General features: G+C 62.7%; 1 protein-coding gene across 8 annotated transcripts; it reads left to right on the top strand.

Annotated features, from left to right (window-relative positions):
- The first annotated feature begins 445 nt into the window (after positions 1–445).
- On the top strand, positions 446–19,750 carry SLC16A3 (solute carrier family 16 member 3). 8 transcript variants are annotated; one of them, XM_064270464.1, is made up of 6 exons: positions 446–561; positions 9,273–9,421; positions 10,995–11,242; positions 11,950–12,093; positions 12,512–13,273; positions 14,114–19,750. In XM_064270464.1, the coding sequence occupies exons 3-6, from the start codon at positions 11,020–11,022 to the stop codon at positions 14,386–14,388; spliced, it is 1,404 nt and encodes a 467-aa protein (XP_064126534.1). In that variant the 5' UTR covers positions 446–561; positions 9,273–9,421; positions 10,995–11,019; the 3' UTR covers positions 14,389–19,750. The 8 variants fall into 8 exon arrangements, with proteins under 8 accessions (XP_064126534.1, XP_023412544.1, XP_023412541.1 ...); XM_023556774.2 differs by lacking the exon at positions 14,114–19,750 and adding an exon at positions 2,650–2,761 and having other exon boundaries at positions 468–561; positions 12,512–14,106; XM_064270462.1 differs by lacking the exon at positions 14,114–19,750 and adding an exon at positions 8,633–8,856 and having other exon boundaries at positions 502–561; positions 12,512–14,106.
- Positions 19,751–19,812: the final 62 nt, after the last annotated feature.

The following is a 19,812-nucleotide window of genomic DNA, read 5'->3' as shown; positions in this document are numbered from 1 at the left end:
GTGGGGATCCCTGGGGCCCCGGGGTGTCTGAGATCTCGCCCCAGGAGGTGTGGGGGGACTGCCCCCTCCCCCTCCTCATGCCATGCAGCTGCCGCAGGGACCTTGGGGAACTGGCTGTGTTTCCAAGATGCTTTTCGAGATGGGAGATGTGACAGCTTAGAACGCTCTTGGCAAAGGTGGAACAACGGCCCCCCAGCGGACTTCAGCTGGGCAGTGGGGAGGAGGCAGACCTGGAGCCTGCAGCTGCGAATCAGGAACACGCAGAGAAAGTAGGGCCCACGGCAGGCCCCTGGTGGGACTAGTGGACTGGGGGACAAGGGTGGGTCCTGTCACAGGGGGCCAGAGGATGGAAGGGTTGGGGAGCTGTCTCCTAGCTCTCAGTCATCCCCAGAAACCTCCCCTGGCCAGCGATGGCCACACCCTTCCCGTGCCTGGCCCAGGCCACCTCCCTCAAATGAGAATATCTGAAGGAAGGAACTGTACCCACAGCACAACAGCTCACTGACAGGCCTGGCCCCGCTGGAACGAGGAACCAAGCCTGAAGTTGGCTCAGCAACCCAGGTGCCCAGGGGTGTAGAACAGGGGCCCCGGGGCCAGATTCGGGGTGTGGGCCAGCTTCCCCCACCGGCCTGTTGGCCTTCCGAGGTGCAGGGACCAGAGCCCTGCCACTGTCCCCAGGGTGCTCAGAGGAGGGAGCCCTGAGCCTGGCATAGACACAGCCCTCCCCTGTGGGTATTTTCTGCCCCACTCTGTGCGGCCCCAAAGTCTGTAGGCAGCTCATGGGTGGGCAGTGAGGGGCTGGGTACTGATTCCCGCTGTGGGTGGATATGACGGGCCCAGCCTGGCATGTCCCCCTGCCCTCCCAGCCCTGTGGCTTCTGCCTCTGGGTTGGGGGGACTCACCAGGTACCAGGCATACCATTGGAGCCCCTGTTCCCACTTGCTGGGGCACAGGAGCTGCTGGTCATGGGAGGGGGGCAACAGACTTGAAGCTGAGCCCCCACCCAATTCTGAAGGCTGAGCACTTAGAGGTGGGGGTGCCCCACGTTAAGAGGATGCCAGGATTGGGGTTAGGCCCTAAAGTGAGCTGTCCCAGGAGGCCACCTTCAGCAGCCAGCCCCTTCTTCACCTCTCTCTTATCGGGGAATTGGCTCATCCACAGGAACATCCCCCTCCAGCCCCTTTGTCCCTCCAAGTCAAAGCCCAGGCCCTGAATGCCCCATCCTTTGGCTGGGAATGGACCCCTCCCCTTGGAGGTGGGTCTGGGAAGCTGGTGCACTGATAGGTCCCTTCTCTGGGCACCCCCAGCTCAGCTCTGGGCGGGCAGCCAGGGTAGACTGGAGGACAGCAGAGAGGGGCTAGAGTGTGCCGGGGGTGCCAGGCAGGCCACCGTCTGCCCATCTGAGGTGGGGAAGATGTCTGTGGGCCCTCTCTTGGGCTGAACCTCCTGGAACCGAGGATCTCCCGGAGGACCCAACTCTGGCAGGTGCCCCTCCTGGCTTCAGGAGGTGGGAAGGGGTGGTGGGACCCGGCAACATGGGCACTATCCCCCCTGGTTGGACTGGGCACTCTGAGCTACTGGGGCACGGTGGGCGCCCACAAGTTCCAGCCCACACCTCAAGCGACCACGCTCTTGCCACCCCATTTTTGAGAATCTGTGCACAGGTGTGGGGTGGAAGAGGGGAAGGCACTGGAAAGGGAGGGCGTGTGGTTGCAGTAGGGTGTGTGCCTAAATAACCTGGGGGCAGGAGAGGGCGGCACCCCCACCCCCCAAAGGCAGGAACTGCCAAGACAAGGGGATTCCTTCCCATAGCCGCTGTGTCCTCCTCTCTGGTGTCCCCCCCTGTCAGCCCAAGGGGGCTGGTGAATGCTAATTGGTATGGGCAGATGATGGGTCCCTCCAAGACCTTTGGAGGCCTCCTGGTCCAAGGGTCCCCAAGACTCGAGTGGCAGAAGGCCACCCTGTCCTATGAGGCTCAGCCAGCTCAGCAAGTTCTTCATCTGCTAGGTTAGCAGCCCCCACACCCGGGGCTGCAGGCTGGGCTCTGGGCTAACATTTAGAGGTGGCGGCAGACTTTTCAGGTGTACGCTTACACCACCATTTCAGCAGCCAAGGGGTAGCCTGGCTGCCCACCCTTCAGACTTTTCAGGTGTACGCTTACACTGCCATTTCAGCAGCCAAGGGGTAGCCTGGCTGCCCACCCTTCACTTACCACGTGGCCCACAGGAGGGCCTACAGCAGGAGTCCTCACTCCTGCCCCCCAAATCCTGGCCGTGATGAAGCCCCAGTTACACAGCCTTGGGCCTCCCATTGCCAGGAGACTTCAGAGCAGTCTGGAAACAGGTGGGAAGTGTTCCAGTGTCCCCCTCCCCCAGGTGGGTGGCCCAGGCTTCCCAGTGCTGAATACCAGGGTGTCCTCAAACATTAGTGCCCAAAGTGCCCTGTTACTCCATTTTGCAGATGGGAAAAGCCAGGCTCGGCAAAGTGCCTTGCCAAGCACCAGCGAGATGTGGCCCTCACCTTACCCCCATGGACCAGTGTCTGGGTGGATGTGAAGGGGTGACAGGATGGGAGACCCATCCCACGGCCGTGGCCCCACCTCAAGTGGGGCCGCGGGCGCTCAGAGTCGGTGGCTCCTCGGCTTTTCAGAGCGGGAACCACGCTGGGGAAACGGAAGTTCACAGGGATGTCGACAGGCTTGCCCAAGAGCACCGGGCCACGGGGCTGCGGATCCAGGAGGGAGCGCCGGTTTGCACAAGGAGTAGGTCCTGCAGGACTGCGAGAGCCCCCCGGGGGGGGGGGAACGTGGGGGCGGCCGGGGGCGACTGCCTGTCACAGGCCGCGACCGGGCGGGTAGAGGCTCACGGCCCATCCAGGTCTGCGCGGTCACTGCAGGCTCCGACCCTGGCACACAAGCCGCCCAGCTGGGCAGATGGAAGCCGCGATTTCCGCCAGGGCGAGCCGGGAGCGGGCGGGGGGCAGGGGGGACAGCCAGGGGGGCGCCCAGCCGAGGGGGGCGGGCCAGGGGCAAAGGGACATTTCCAGGCGTCCGCGCACCGGTGGTCCCGATCGGGACTCAGGCGCCAGCCCTCCCCGCGGGCGGGTGGTGGCGGGGACCCGGGCGCGCCGTCGGGGAGCCTTCGGGAAGGGGGGCGCGGGGTCCGGGCGGGGCGGCGCCAGCAGGAGGTGACGTGCGCAAGGGACGTGCGGCGCGAGCGACCAGAGCCTTAAAGTCGCCCCCGGCTGGGCGCCCGGGCACAGCGGGCGGAGCGGCGGCAGATAGGCGGCGGCGCGGATGCTCGACCCGAGCCCGGCACTCCTCCGCACCCTGGGGCGCTAAGCTCTAGCCGCGTGGGGGCGACGCCGGGCCAGCGCTCGCACACGCACTCCTTCTCCCCTGGTCCTCTGCGGGGCGCCCAGGTAGGGTCTCCACCCCTACCTCCCCTGCGCCCACCAGGGGCTCCGGGGAGCCCGCCGCGCCCCCATGTCCGCGGACCCTGGGCCCCTAGCCTCCGGGCCACCCCCTGCTCGGCCCAGGAGCCCTCCGTCGGGCGGCCCTTGGGGCTGGAGCTCCTTCGGTAGGCGGCGGCCCCCGCAGCCAGCTCCGCTGGATATAAATAGGGCCGGGCGGCTGTATTTGCTGGGGCCGTAGCGGCCCTCCGGGTGCCCCTCGCCGCCCCCGGCCCTCGGCCGCCTCCTGAGTGAGTGAGGAGCATGTGTGCTCCCGAGGTGGCGCTGGGGGGACCGCGCTTCCTGCTCCTCCTCCTCCCTGTTACCTTAAGGGTTCCTTAAACCTTCCAAAACCCACACCTGCCCTCGGGGGACGCTGGCAGTGCGGCCACCACACTAGGGCTAGGTCCCTGAAAACTGAGGGATTCTCCCAGCCTCAGTTTCCCTATCTAAAAAATGGATTGATAACACCCAGTGCAAGGTGGTTGGTTAGTCCAGGTCTGGGCCACTGGGGGAGGGGGAGGTGTCTGGAGTCTGGTAAGAAGGGTCAGCCTGGGGCCAGGGTCCTACCTGTCCAGAGGCAGAGTGGCCTGTCCAGACAGCCAGAATGGGGGAGCAGTGGCCTGATGGGGTCACCCTTCCTGTAATGAGGACCTCAGGCTGGGTGGTCTGAAAGCAATGGAGGGTCAGAAGGCCCTAGGACTTGACTGGCCTGCTCCATGCACTCAGGCCTGAAGGGCCTGTCCACAGCCAAAGGGTAAGGTGGGCGCTGGGGCAGGGGTTCCCAGCCTCATTCCCCAGGCCTAAGAGTCAGCCTGGCCTGGAGGGGCTGGCCTCTCTGTACTGGGGAGGGACAGGAAGTGTGGTGGTGGGCCCTCACTGGGCAGGCTATGCCCTCAGGAGCTGCCAGGAGGGCACAAGATGGAGTCTGCCCAGAGCAGCTCTGGGGGCAGGTGTGGAGACCTCCTGACCAGGGCATACACGTGGTGTGGACGGGCAGGGAGGCCTGGTCCCAAGGCAGGCTTGGCCATGACCCTGCGTGACCTTGGGCAGGGCTAGCCACCTATGAGGAGAGACCTCACTCTCACTGAGTGGACACTAGGTTTGGAGGGGCAGGACACAGTGGGGGAGGGGGTGCGGGGTCCTACTCCCCTGGCTGGCAGTAACCGGTGTGCTAGGCTGGGCTTACCCCAGGGCGGGTCCCCTCTGTGCCCAGGCTGGCAAGGGAGGGGAAGGCCCAGTGCCTGCCCTAGGGTGAGGAGGAGCCCAGTACATGCAACCCCCAGGGTGAGCCCTTCTGGGTGGCAAGAGGGGGAGGAAGGCGGTGCAGAGGGCAAATTGGAGGCGCCTCCTGATTAGACCTGGGGGGCAGGCCTGGGCACAGGGACAAGGCAGGACATGGTCAGGGCCTGGGGCATCTTCATGTGCCACCTTGATGAGTCCAGGCCTCCAATCCTCAGTCTCCATCTGTGAAATGGGCCGCTCCAGGCAGCCACTCACACGGGGGCGGGAAGGGGGCGCCCAAGAGGTCACAATTTTCCGGTCCCAGGAGTCGAGTTCACAAGGCAACGTTCTCCAGCCGCGCCCAGCCAGCTGGGCCTTGGGGAAGGGAAACGAAAGCCGGCCCCGCCCCGGAGGAGCCGCGATTGGGCTCACTCCACGGGGACCCAGAACAGCAGGTGGGGTTCCCGCGCTGGCAGAGAGGCTCCGGGGCTCCGCTAAACCCGGGCGGCCCTGTGAGTGCTCAATTCCGGGCGGCAGGTATTCACAGGACCCGGCCAATACGGTAGCGGCTTGGTGGGCGTCTACTCTATGCAATACGGTGGCGGCTCCTCCCTTGGCGCGGTCACGTCCCCCACGTCCCGAGGCCGGGCTAGTGGGGCGTTCAGAGCATCCTCCCAACCCGCATCCTGGCTCCCCCATCGGTGGGGCTGGGCGGCCGAGCTCCGGGAAACTTAACCCCACGCGCCCAGGGGGAACGAGCCGGCTGAGCAGGAGCAGAGGCGCGGCTGGGTCCCTTTCCTTCCACTCAGGCTGGTGCGGGGCCCAGGGGCCTCTCCTGGCCAGGGCAGAGATGGGGCGTTGCCGTGGGTGGGGCTCAGGGTCCCTCCACTTGCTGCCTCCTGGGTTTTGATTGATGTTGCCTCTGCCCCCAGCCCTGGGCTGCCCTGTCAGTCCTCACTCAGGGCATCAGCAGTGGGCCAGGTGCGACCAGGGCACACCTTTATCCACCAGGCCCGGTGGGTGGGAGGAGAGGGGTTGTCTTGCAACCCCACTCTCCCCCTGCCCTTCTCCTTGGGGGCACTTGGTTTTACGGAATTTGCTACAAGGGCCCAGGTGCACAGGGCCAGCTGGGTCAGGCCCATCCCCAGCACGTCGCGCCCCCAGGGTGCCATGCCAGGGTGGCTGTGGTCCCTGCAGGCACCATGTGGAAGGGCTGTGTGGGTGGGACAAAGGGTGTATGACAGGACCTCAAAGCCTGGTGTGTCTGGGATGATCCTGGTGTGTGGTGTGGAGGTGGGCTGGGCCAATCTCTGCCCTCCAAAACCGCCCTTCAGAGAAGCCAGCTGGGGTGCCCCCCCCCCGCCCGCAGCCACCCGTCCAGTGGCAGATTTGAAGCTGCCTGCAACCGGTGCCAGCCTTCTGGCCAGGGTGTGGTGTTAGAGATGAGTTTCGGCCCAGTGGTCCTTTGGGGCCTGGCCATGGGTCCCAGCTGAGGCTCAGAGCACGTGGCTGGCCTCTGGACAGCATACAATCTGGCGAATGAGGCTGGTGTTTCTGCCCTGTCGGCCCCTCAGCCGCTGCAAGGACGTGAGCAGACACACGTGAGCCTGCAGGGGTACCAGCGCATGTCAGGGAGCTTGGGGGTCAGCGGGAATAGGGGCCCAGACCAGGCCTGGGTAGACCCTTACCCCGTGCCCACTCTCTGCCAGCATGGATTTTTCTTCCGTGCTGGTGAAAGCAAAGGAGCCCAATCTCCCCAGAAGAGGCCCCCACACCACACATTTGCAAACGGTCCCTCACACTTCCCTCTGAGCCAGGTGGGGGCAGCGGGGGGCCCTGGCTGCATCGACATGTGGTCATCTGTTTGTACAACATGCACAGGGCTGTGCAGTGAGAGGGAAGGGGAGCTCAGGGAGGCCCTACTCCTTCCCAGCCACCACCAACCCTGCTCCTTTGGGAGGCTCAGGGCTCAAGGTCAGGAGTGAGGGGCTGGCCATCTCCTTGGGCTATGTCCTCAGGCCTCTGGAGACTGGGGCCTCTGGTTTGCCAGGAAGGGATCTAGTTGCCGGCCGAGGGCTGGAAATCAGGTGACGGCTGGCCTCCCCCACACTCACTAGTGCCTAGACAGGCCGCTGGCCCGAGGGCCCAAGGCTCAGATCCCAGGGGACATGCCCTGCCCCTAAGGCTGGGAAGGGAGGATACTGTGCACAGACCCGCGGACCCTGCCCTCAGGGGGAGTGGCCAGTTCATGCAGGGAACAGCATTGAGCCCGCTGGGCTGGAACAGAGCAGGTGAGGTGGAGGAGGGTCTGAGGGGAGGGGTAATTTGCAGGACTGGGCAGAGCTGGTAGCCAGTGGGCAATGGACCAAAGGGGACCGGGGGTCCCAGGAGGTGGGGGACGTTGGCAGGAATTGTGAGTGGATTAGATGGGCGGGTAGGGTGCTTAAGGTTGAGTCCGGGGTTGCCAGACGTGCTGAGCTGGGAGGCCATGGAGGGGCCGGCTGGGGCCCAGGAGTTCAGGTTGGAATGTTGCCGGTGATGTATGCCCTAGGTGGGCAGGTGAAACTGGAGTGTCAGTCCGGGAAGTGTCAGTTCCAAGATGGAGACCAAAGCCAGCATGAGCGTGGACAGAGGGGCTCTGGGGTGCTGTGAAGATGCTGCCCAGAGGCTCCCCAGACCTGACCCTGCTGGGGACTCCCTCAGACAGCCAGGTTGTCAGACCCCTGCTCTGAGATGCTGTGAGGGGGTTGCTGGCAGTGACCCTGATTTAGGAGGACACATTGGGCTTTCAGATCTGCGGGGCCTCACCCGATCAGCCTCCAGCAGCCTGGTGTTTGGGGGCCTTTGCTGTGGGCCCTTCACGTGGGCACACTAGCTGGGTGACCAGCCCTCAGGTGCCCCCAGGAGCCTCGCCCGACCCAGAGCAGGCACCCCCACCCACCTGGACGGATCAGCTTTCCAGGCTTGAGGGCGGTTATTTCTGGGCCTGGACGGATGGGTAATTTCCCTGGGAGGGTAAATGTCACAAAAGGCCAGCGTGCCTCGGCGGGCACGGGGGACACTCCCCTTCTCAGAGCAGCCAGGTGCTGCAGGGTACCCCGCTCTCCACATTGTGTCTGTGGGAGACAGGATCTCTTGAAATGCCCAACCCCCTTTTTCTACCTCCCTATACACACATACCTCTCAGCCCCACCCCAGAAACCCTGCACCAGCCCTCCCTGCACATCCCCCACCCCTTGTCTCACAGCACTGCCACAGTCAGCCCTGGTTCACCAGCTGACACCTAGTGGGCCAGCCTCACTTTAGGGGTCTTTGGACAAGAGGCAGGGGTGGGGACCGGCAGGGCTGTTCTGGTGTAGCAGGCACCCAGGCTGGGAATGACCCTGCGTCTGAAGGCACCTCAGCCCCACCTCTCACTGGCCCTTGGCAGGGAGGGCGGCACCCTCCACAGGAGCCTTATAGGCAGGTCCTGGAACACACTGTGCCTGCCTGTCCTCAGGACATTGGCCGTGCCACCCTCTGCCTCACTCCTCATCCTCCTGGAGGCCAGTTTGGGGACATCTCATCTCCCTGGGCTGGTGACACCCCCTTTCCCTGGCTCTGTGCCCAGCCACAGCCCCTGTTCCCTGTACACCCTTATCTGTCCCCTGAGGACCTTGGGGGCCTGAAGGAGGGCTAGCCCTGGTGGGCTTTGAGGCTGCACCCGAGATCCGGGGGAGCCCTCAGAGCTCCTGGTCCAGTGCTTCGCTGCTTTCATTTCCTCCTTGGGCCCTTGGGTGCAGGGCTGGGTGGCCCCTAATCTTACATATGCCTTTCCTTGGCGCGAGGAAAAGTGCAATGAACACCCATAAACCCGTTGTTCCCAAACCACCTGGGACCCCAGGACAGCCCCCTCTCCATTAGCATTTCAGTGTATTCCTAAAATGTATATATTTCTTAGTTTTTTTTTTTTTTTAAGGGCTACCCTGCTGTATGTGGTCTTCCAAAAACCCATTGCTGTTGAGTAGATTCTGACTCAGCGGCCCTGTAGGACAGAGTAGAACTGCCCTGTAGGGTTTCCAAGGAGCTGCTGGTGGATTCGAACTGCCGACCTTTTGGTCACCAGCCGAGCTCTTGGACCCTGCACCACCAGGGCCCCTGTATGTGGTCTTCGGGACTTTTAAAACCTAATGTTAGCACACGGTAAGACCTCCCTGCGCTCTGTCTTCTGACTGCTGGGTGATGTTCCCCATCTCCTGGGCCTCATCCTGGCATGGCTGGTCACTGGGGGTCCAGGGCCTCGGGCGCAAACTCTAGCTGGGATGGTTGGAGGCAGGGCTCCACCTGGGCAGGGCACATGGCCCCTGAGCCTCAGCACGGGGCGGGGGCGACACTTGTGCCAGACTGTCAACATCTCAGAGCCCCGGGCTTTGTGAGGTCGTAGGTACATGAACAACTTTGCCAGGGGAATCTGAGGAGGGGCAGGGTATGGGGCTTGGCCCTCCCAGAAGTGAGGGATCCCAGGGGTCAGGGCTGGCTCTCATGGGCATGGCTGCAGGGGAGGGTATATACACCCTGGAAACCACAACCACCACAAGAGGGCTTTTTTTTCTCCCCAGAAAACAGGCTACCAGGACCCTGCAGTGGGAGGCTGAGCCTCGGGGTACTGAGCAGGCTGGACTGACTGTCCCCCAGTCCCGGGACTGCCCTCCACCCATCCCAGCCTCAAGGAGACAGCAGAGACCCCATCCACAGCGGCCAGAGTCAGGTGAGTAAGTAGGGGAGGATATGGAGCGTCTCTGTGATTAGCATGTGGGAGAGGGGACTCCCAGAGCTCTGGGAGAAGGGGGGCCTCAGCTGCAAGTCTAACCCCGTGCCCCGGCTTCCTGCACACATGGGCTGAGCTCCTGGGGTCAGCCTGGGCTGCTGTGGGGTTTTGGTCCTGTTGAGTGTGGCTGGCAGGCTGGGAGCCTGACCCATTTGCAGGTGGGCTAGGTGGAAGCTTCCCCGCACCCCACCCCGCCCTGCTGCCCATCTCCCCCACGGCAGGCACCCCCCACCAGTCCCTGGCTTCAAGCCTTCCCTGAACTGTATTGAGGCCCCTCTGTGGATAATTCTGGGGGAGTTGAGGCTCTACCCTGGGAAGAGCAGGGCATAGCCTGGTAGGCAAGCACTGGGGAAGGCCCGTCCCCTGCCTGGAGACGGACTGGCCGGGGCTTGGCTGCGGGAGGGCCACCCTTCTCTCCACCTTCTCCCCCCTGGGTTATATCCCACTGTTCCCTCCAAAGCTGCTTTGCTCCTGACAGCCCACACTTTGACTGTGAACCCAGAGGGAGGGGCAGGAGAGCAGGCACAGGGCCAGGGCACAAAGACCAGGCAAGAGACTGGGTGGGGTCTACTGGGACCCCACTCTGGTATCAGGGCTCCTGAGTCCTCGTGTCCTGGGTGGCCCTGTCCGCCCCATGCGTTCATTGCTTTCGGGATGGGAATGCAGCCACTGCCAGAAAGAACAGTGACTCGGTGCTTCCAGAAACAGGGCCAATCAGGAGCCACGGTCTTGGTGGAAAAGGCCAGCCAGGCCAGCATCCCCACCAGGGTCCCCGCTGCCCAGGAGGCTGTAATCTGAGTCCTGCTGAGCCCAAAAAAGCCACTGCCCTTTAGAACTCTATGTCAGGCAGCAGATGTCAGGAAGCAGCCAGTGGCTGGTCCTGCACCCTGTGGCCCGCGCGGGGCAGAGGTGGCCGAGGGGTGGGCTCTGAGCTAGTACTGAGGCAGCCCCACTAAGGTGTGGTAGAGAGGAGACACTCTTTCGGCTGGCCGCTGAAGGCGCAGGCCCGGGCCTGGAGGCTGGGGACCCCGTGCAGACCTGGGTGGGAGGCTGGGGACCCCGTGCAGACCCTGGCTGGGAGGCTGGGGACCCCGTGCAAACTAGGGCTGGGAGGCTGAGGACTCCTGTGTGGACCCCGGCTGAGAGTCTGGGGACCTTGTGCAGGCCCAGGCCTGGAGGCTGGGGACCCCATGTAGACCCAGGCCTGGAGTCTGGGGACCCCCATGCATACCAGGGCAGGGAGGCTGAGGACCCCATGTAGACCCGGGCCTGGAGGATGGGGACCCCTGTGCGAACCCAGGTTGGGAGGCTGGGGGCCCCTATGCAGACCTGGGCTGGGAGGCTGGGGACCCCCCGTGCAGACCCTGGCAGGAGGCTAGCCCAGGGTATGGCCATTTGGTGTGCAGCACTGCCGTCCACGTGTCCTGTGCATGTCCTCTGTCTCCACCCCGCCCGGCTGTAGCCAGCCGAGATTGTCACCGTGACAACTAGTTGCCTGTGCTTCCTGTTGCAGGTGGCGCAGGCCGAGCCCTCCAGCCATGGGTGGTGCAGTGGTGGACGATGGCCCGACGGGAGTCCCGGCCCCTGATGGTGGCTGGGGCTGGGCTGTGCTCTTTGGCTGCTTTGTCATCACTGGGTTCTCCTACGCCTTCCCCAAGGCAGTCAGCGTCTTCTTCAAGGAGCTCATCAGGGAGTTCGGGATCGGCTACAGCGACACGGCCTGGATCTCCTCCATCCTACTGGCCATGCTTTACGGCACCGGTGAGGCCTCGCTGGGGTCTGCTGTTCCAAGGGTCACCTGTCAGGGGTTGCTTGTCTTGGGGACCTGCTGCTGGGGTCACTCTCCCGGGGGCTCCTGCTGAGGGCTTCCCTGTCGGGGGGCGGGGGCAGGGTCCTTAAGCAGTTGCATGGGACGAAAAGACTGCAGGGAGACAGACTCTGGCATAGTGGTGTGGGGACTTTTGGAGAGACAGGGAGTCTGGTAGAGAGCAGCCTGTTTTCTGTAGGGCCAAACTGGGGACAGCAAGTTGGCTTGCACGGTGGTGGCTGTATTTATAGATGGTCCTGAGGATGGCCTGGAGATCGAGACACTGTGAGCTGTCCTTTAAAAGATGCTGTTCTCAGGGGACTGCCCCATCCGCCTCAGAAAGCAGTACACAGGCCGTTCTCGTGGTGCTTACGGCGACCTGCAGCTGGCACTGTGGGGGGCTGACCAGCAGTAGAGACAGCCAGGTTACCAGTACACACAGGGGGCGAGCACTGGCTGAGCTGCAGGTGGTACAGGCTGCACAGCCCTGGGCAGGAAATGCTGTGGGGCCACCCCCAGACACAGCTCTTCAGCTAGGCTCTTCGGGCCAGCTCCACGGGGCATGGCTGTGGGCGGGCGTAGATGTGGTCAGAGCCTGTGAATGTGAGCGTGGCCTGGAGACATGGCAACGGTCTGTCCTCAGCCTGCCCCCTGCCCCCAGGTCCCCTGTGCAGTGTGTGCGTGAACCGCTTCGGCTGCCGGCCAGTGATGCTTGTGGGTGGCCTTTTCGCATCCCTGGGCATGGTGGCCGCATCCTTCTGCAGCAGCATCATTCAGATCTACCTCACCACGGGGGTCCTTACCGGTGAGTGCGCTGGCCCGTGTGATGAGAAGCAAACTCTTGTCAGGCTCCTCTGAGCATCCTGAGCCCAGAACCTGCCCTGGGACCCTGGTCAGAATGGCCCTGGGTGCCAGGTGGCTGGTGGGGGCTGGGGCTGTCCCTCAGCTGGTCCCCAGGCTCTGTGGCCAGCATCCTCCTAGGTTGACCAGAAGTGGACGGGGCAGGGTCCCTTCAGCTTGAGCAGGCACAGGGCCTTCCGTGGATGAGTGGTCTCCAGCCACTTCCTCCTCTCCCCCCGCTCCAGGGAGCAGTGTCCATGGGGTACCAGCGGGCCCCTCACTTCCCTGGTGCTCGGGGGGCTCTGCACACAGGGCAAGGTCCTCTACCAGAGCATGGTGGGGGCTGGGCAGCCAGTGTCTCACCCATGTCCCCTCCCCTCCAGGCCTGGGCCTGGCACTCAATTTCCAGCCCTCACTCATCATGCTGAACCGCTACTTCAGCAAGCGGCGCCCGCTGGCCAATGGGCTGGCAGCTGCAGGCAGTCCTGTGTTCCTGTGCGCCCTGTCCCCGCTGGGCCAGCTGCTCCAAGACCACTATGGGTGGCGTGGCGGCTTCCTCATCCTGGGCGGCCTGCTGCTCAACTGCTGTGTATGCGCCGCACTCATGCGGCCCCTGGAGCTGCTTCGGGCGCCGGGCGCCGAGCCGGGGCCCCGCCGGCCAGTGCGGCGGCTGCTGGACTTCAGCGTCTTCCGGGACCGTGGCTTCGTCATCTACGCGCTGGCTGCCTCCATCATGGTGCTGGGGCTTTTCGTGCCACCCGTGTTTGTGGTGAGCTACGCCAAGGACATGGGCACGCCTGACACACAGGCCGCCTTCCTGCTGACGGTGCTGGGCTTCATCGACATCTTTGCGCGGCCCACCGCAGGCCTCATCACTGGGTTGCGGCAAGTGCGGCCCTACTCTGTCTACCTCTTCAGCTTCGCCATGTTCTTCAACAGTGTCGCTGACCTGGGGGGCTCCACGGCCACCGACTATGGTGGCCTGGTGGTCTTCTGCGTCTTCTTTGGCATCTCCTACGGCATGGTGGGTGCTCTGCAGTTTGAGGTGCTCATGGCCATCGTGGGTACCCAGAAGTTCTCCAGCGCCATCGGGCTGGTGCTGCTGCTGGAGGCTGTAGCCGTGCTCATTGGGCCACCCTCTGGGGGTGAGTGCCGGCCTGTTGGGGGGGTGGTCACTGTGCTGGGGGGGCCACCCTCCAGGGGTAAGTGGCAGCCTGCGGGAGGAACTACACGCCATCAGACACCTGGTCAGCAAGAGGAATTCACCTCCCCTGTGGTCATTCCTGACGCTGGAACTGCCGTGCACTGGGCAGAGGCCATGGGTTGGCCCTGGCCCACCCCACACACATCCAGTCCCCAGCCAGCAGGTCTCAGAGGAGGTGCCAGCGTCCACTGCCCCATGAGGACGTGCCTGGCCTGGTCATAGGGGTCGCACCCTGATTTGGGAGCCAGGAGTATGTTGGAGGTGCACGCTTAGGCTGTGCTGGCGGCATGGCTGGGGACAGGGGTGCCCAAGTCCTTCCCATCAGATCGTCCCCGTCTGGGGTCCCCACTTGACACCACATGGCCTGAGCCCTGCCCAGCACTTCTGGTGGCCTAGTGAGTCCCTGTGGCTCCACTGACCAGAAGACCCATGAAGGACTCTACAGTGCTGGGGCAGTGGGACCTCGTCACTCCGGCCCTGCCTTGGGCGAGGACCACCCCCAAACCTTCTCAGAGCCACTTCTGTTTTGACCCCCGGGTGGAAGAGGCCGGGGAGAGGATAGGTGGGCGAGGGGCAGGGGACGGCATATGGACAGTCCTGCCTGAACCTCCACAGCATAGAGGAAGCCTTTTCTCCAGGTCAGCCCCAGGAGGTGGGTGGGCAGGTGGGAACCTCAAAGCTGAGACACCAACTACACACCACAGGGACTTCAGGGGGCAGCACAGGGGCGGGGCGGCCGGCAGAGGCAGGGCAGCCCACAGTGAGTCTGGTCTCTTTGCAGGCAAGCTCCTGGATGCCACACACGTCTACCAGTATGTGTTCATCCTGGCGGGGGCCGAGGTGCTCTGCTCCTCCCTGGTGCTGCTGCTGGGCAACGTCTTCTGCAGGGGGAAAGGGCCCTCGGAGCCGCAGGCCAGCGAGGCGGCCACGGCCAAGGAGGAGCTCAACCAGCCCCCCGCAGACGGGCCAGTGGACGCCCGGGAAGTGGAGTGTTTCCTGAAGGGAGAGCTCGAGAAAAATGGGGAGGCCACTCTCAATCCTGAAACGAGCGTGTGAGGGGGGCTGGGGGAGGAGGGAGGAGGACCAGAGACTCTGGAGTTCTTATTTATTTCACACACAGGACTGGCTGGCTGGGCCAGCGGCGTGGCTGCCTGGTCGGCACTGATCACTGTTTGGCAGGGGGGAGGTGGTGGGTTTGGAAACGCGTCATTCCACATCGGATCTGCGGTGGAGCCAAGCATGGTTACAACACTGTGTGCAGGGACCCAGCCTGACCACTGGCAGCCCGCCCCGCCCCCACCGAAGGACCCAGGACCCACGCTGCAAAGACAACATGACTTTAATTAGAAGCGGGGGCTGGGCACAGCTGGTGAGGGTGGGTGCTGCCAGCAGCCGTGCCCCCGTGTGTCTGGGCCTCCCAGCCTCTGCCCACCTGGTCCGAGGGTGCCGCCTGGGCACCACCCCGCTCAGACTGGGGGCCCAGGGGACATGGAGCTTCCACTTTGGAGGGCTCGCCACACACCTGGGGCAGGAGAAGAGGGCTCTCAGGACCCACGGAACCTGGTCTGAGTGGAGGGATGAGATGCTAACAGAGGTCCAGCTTTGTTCTGCTGAGAAGCTGGTCATTTTACAGTGTCTCTGTCCTGTGTCAGCCATCTCAGCTGTGTCTGTGGGGAGCCTCCCATGTGGCGCCAAGAAGGGGGGCCAGTGCAGCCTGGGGGCTGCAGGGCAGGGGCTCCCGCAAGCCCACACTGGGGGGCCCTGGACTCTGGAGGGGTGGGGACCCGAGTGCTGTGCAGACTGGAGCTGCGACACAGAAGCAGTTTTGTTCAGTGGGGCGTTGCGTGTATGTGTGTGTGTAAAAACTGGTTCTCCTGCCTTTGTTGCCTTGCCTCTGACTGGCCCCCGACTCCGGGCGATCCCACTCCTGGCCTGCCCTACCTGACGCTGCCCTGGCCCGTGGTCGTGAGCCCGCCTTGCCCTGGGCGTGCCATACCCACCTGCCTTGTGGCCAGCAGTGGCCAGCGTGGTGGGAGCCTGGCTGGAGGCCGCTGGGGAGCCTCAGTAGGTGGTGCGTCGTGGGCGCTGTGGACGGCAGCGGGCACCCTGGCGGGCCACATGCAGCCGGAGGGATGCCATCTCCCTGCTTCTCTGCAACGAAAAGTGAGCAACGGCTCATGTCTCAGACCCAGCTTAGACAGCACAGTCTCTGGAGAAGCCATCCCTCCCTCAGCCTCGCCCCTCCCTCAGCCTGCCCCCCATGCTCTGGGCGCACTGGTGCCGCTCACTGCCCCCTTGCAGCCCCCCAACCCTGCAGTCCTGTTTTCTGCCCCCTCACTGGCCAGCTCCCCTCCCCCATGTGCTTCCCACTCTGGGTCCTCCCGTTCCCTCTGTCAAAACTAAGCTGGAGTCCCACTTCTCAGGTTCCAGAGGACCGACCCCCATGCTAGCTCACAGGCCCTGTGGGCCTTGACAAGGGCCCCGTGAGCCTACAAGGGGGACATCCAGAGGAGGCGGGGAGCAGGTGGCGTCACTGCCCACTGGGAGGGGAACAGGAGTGAGAAACAGGTGGACTGTCTGCTCCCAGGGCCTGGATGACTGCTCAGACCCTCTCTCTGCCTTTGCCCCCCCGCCCAGGGCGTGCATGCTGGCTGGACCTTGCTGCACTCTGGCCCTCTCAGGGGCAGCCCCTCCCAGTTGGGCAGGGCTGTGGGGAGAAAGGGGGCAGAAGACCCGCCTCTGGTTTAAGGCCTGCTTCTGGAACCTTCTATGTGCTGGATCACAACCGACAGTCCCACCCCAGCTCTCCCATCTGGGCTACCACTCCTGCTCATGAGGAGGGACACCAAGTATATGCCTCCTGTGCTCCACCAAGTAGAGCTCCTGTGGCTCCACCATTCTCCCAGATCCTGTCCCCACAGGATGGGGACAAAATATGAAGAATCTGGAACTGTGATCCCCAAAGTCATGCTCTGGGGGCACCGAGAGGCTTCAAAGTTGTCAGGATGTGGGGACTATCCCAGGGAGGGCCCCTGCTATGCTTGGGCCAGGACCTGGACCCACAGTCTGCCCAGGGGCTGCACAAAGCCCCATGATGCCCAGGGGCACGAGGGTGTGGGGGCACAGAGCATGGGGGGCACAGGGTACCCTCCCCCCACAGGAACAAGAGCCCCTGGAACCCAGGCCCCCGTCTGCCCCTTGGCTGGCTCTCCATGGTGAGATCAAAGGTCTCAGGCACCACCAGACCACTGCGGCAGCACCCTGTGTCCAGAGGCCTGCCGTCTGCCGAGATTTCTGGATCCAAGGCAGCAGGGACGTCTCTTGTCCTTGGACAGCTGGGCCTCGGGCATAGGTGTGCGAAGTTGCCACCAGCTGATCCTCAACCCCAAACCCTGCCAGGGACAAGAGACTTTCTTAAGCACCTGCAAGGGCCTGATCCACGTTGCTGATGCAGATGCCCCTCTAAGTAGGTCCGGTCAGCCAAGGGACACCCTAGCCAGGCCCGGTCAGGCTACTGCCCCCACCACAACGTCTGCAGTGTACCAGCTTTGTGTGGAGACGGGGAGGCCAGTGGGCCCCCCCCAGATACCCTGACAGCCTGCACTGCAGAGAGCACCTCCTTGGAGCAAGACACACTGGCCTTTGGAGAGACCTCAAGGGGTGGGGAGAGACATGGCAGAGCCAGGGCACCCACAAAGGGCCTATGCCTGGGGCCTGCAGGGGCCATGGCCACAGTGTCCTCTAAGGGACCACCCACCTCTGCTCTACATCCAAACCATACCAAGGACAGGTGTGGCTGGACTCGGGTCTGGAGAGGACCAGGCCCTCTGCAAACACCCCGTCATTGCACAACAAGGCAAGGACAGGCTGCTACACGCCTCCTAAGCAAACCTGCCCTCCCATGCTTGGTCTGCGTGGGGCCGTGCTTGGCAACAGCCAGCAACATGGCGCAGAAGGCAGCCACTGTGGCGTGGGGGCCTTATGGGGCAGGGGAGACTGCTATAAGAAGCCCCCGGGGCTCCAGCAGGGGAGCTGCTGGTAACAGGTTCTCTTGGGGGTGAGGCGGCAGGCAACGTGATGGGAGAAAGCTCTGGGAAGACCGAGCCCTGTGCGCCCCCTCCTGGCAGGAAATGAAAGGACAGTGACTGAGAGCTCTGATGGGAAGAGGGAACAGAAGTAGGATCCTCGCCCTCCATGGGGGAGACTCAGGTTCAATTCCCATCCAAGGCTCCTCATGCTCAGCCACCACCCATCTGTCTTGCCTGTTGCTGTGATGCTAAACAGGTTTCAGTAGAGCTTCCAGACCAGACAGGCCAGGAAGAAAGGCCTAGACATCTACTTCTGAAAATCAGCCTAGGAAAACCCTATAGGCATGATGGTCCAGTCTACCAGCTGATCATGGGGACAATGCAGAATTGGGCAGCGTTTCGTGCTGTTGTGCACGGGGTCACCACGACTTGGGGCTGACTTGACAGCAACTAACAAGGATTCTGGAAAGTTAGGAAGGTGCTTGGAACTTTTTTATTTCAAATTTCAGATTGGTGCAAGTCTGAGTAAAGGGCTTCAGTGAGTGGTTGGAGTCTCATTCTCACCAAGAACGAGGTTCCAAATGCCGCCTCCTCAGCCTCGGGCAGTGACAAGGTGTGGAGAGAAAAAGGAGAGCCGGCCCCATCTGACCCCCACGAGAGGCCCTGAGGTCCCAGCTAGAAGCTGGCCAGATGCCCAAGGCCAGAGTGGTGGCTTGAGGAGAGGTGGGGGAGACAAATCATTTGGGATAGGGTGAGGTAGATGGGAGGGCAGACAACCCGAAACCCCAACGAACACGACGGACTGCCATGGGATTCCCTCACACACAAAATTGTGCAACTCAAAGGCCTGAGTGCTCCTGGAGAATTCCATAGCAATTACCACAAGGGTTTGGAACAGGAAACCCTTCTGGGGAGCTGCTGTGCTGGACCGCTAGGACCACTTACCCCAAACAAGCGGATGTCCAGAGGAGAGGCTGGGCTCAGAGACAGAGGCCCTGTTTGCACTGCCCAGCCACACAGGTGGACATGTGTGCCACGTCCACACGCTTCCCTAGTACCACAGGGCACCCAGTCCAGCAAGACCACCCAACTACACCCTCATACGTTGAAAACTCCCAGACTACGAAATGAAGACCGGGAAAGGGACTGGGGAGAAATGTAGAAGCTGTATGAATTTATTATTTACACAGCTGTTACAGTACACAAATACAGTGGTGGTATAGACGCGCTGCCCAAACTCCGCACGCAGCTGATACAGACATCCTACTACATGTCCTGCAAGAACGGTGGGTTACAGCGTGCGGGGGGCAGAGCTGTTCACCCCGCAGCCTCAATCAGGAGCCGTGTGCCATGACATGGGGATCGTGGGCACACAGCCCTGCCACCACACCCGATGCTTCCCGAGTGACAGATCACTCTGACCATTCAGAACGAGGAGGCAGCCCGGGTGAGGTCTGCCACGCCTGTGAAGTCCACAAACAGTCATGGTGGGTGGTCCCAGTGCTCTTGGGCCAGGAAACATTGGTGAAGGGATGAAGTGGGCACTCTGGGTCCTAGCTTCCAAGGCGCAATCAGAAAGACACAGGAGTACCAGGGGCACCTGCCACCTGGCCCATCCATGTGGTCGGAGCAAGCCCCTCCTCTGGCAACTGAGCGCTTGACCTGAGGCACTGGGGCTGTTCTGTGTGGCGCAGGAACCCCCGTCACACAGCACATGCTCCCATGCCCTGTGTCAAGTTTGGGTTCGTCACCTGCTTCTTGGCACCTCCACGTGACATTCCCTTCGCGTTGCCACCTCGCTGGGCACACCTGGGCGCACCAGTCCACACCCCTTTGTTCTGAGCTCACAGGTCTTAACACAGTTTAAGTGCCAACCTGCACTGGCCGCACGTACAATTTGTTCAGAAAATTCCCCGAATTGAATTCAAAGGCATTTAGGCAACAGACATCCCCCGATCACATACACGGCCCTGACACGACCCGACAGCTCTCAACCAATAGTCCTCTCCCAGAAAACAAGAAATGCACCAGACTCTCAGCTGGGCGCCCAATGTCCTCCACATCCACGTCCCCAGTGTTCTTGGAGTCTTTGTCCTCCTCTGGGAAGGGCCTGGAAACACCCCAGTGCTCCTGTTCTCTGTAGCATCCCGCGTCTTCCAACAGGCGAGAAATCCAGAACTGCCGCGTGAACAACACCTCCATCCCGAGAGGGGATAGGCGGGTGAGGAGGCCCAAACCTGGCTAGTGGGGCCATAAGACACCCACCCATGACACACACACACACGCCCTGTACACACGTGCACAAGTGACAGATCTCCGGTGAGATACCCCTCTCTACAGTGGACCACACAGCACAGCACGACAGGACAGTGGACAGATGGATGAACGAAGACCACTGGTGCCCCCATGGGCTCTCCTGCCCGACCACCTCACACACAAAACACCAACCAGT

Source organism: Loxodonta africana, chromosome 18, assembly GCF_030014295.1.
Source record: "Loxodonta africana isolate mLoxAfr1 chromosome 18, mLoxAfr1.hap2, whole genome shotgun sequence".
Lineage (NCBI taxonomy): Eukaryota > Metazoa > Chordata > Mammalia > Proboscidea > Elephantidae > Loxodonta > Loxodonta africana.
The sequence above is the reverse complement of the archived record's forward strand: the minus strand, read 5'-3'. Positions and strand labels throughout refer to the sequence as shown.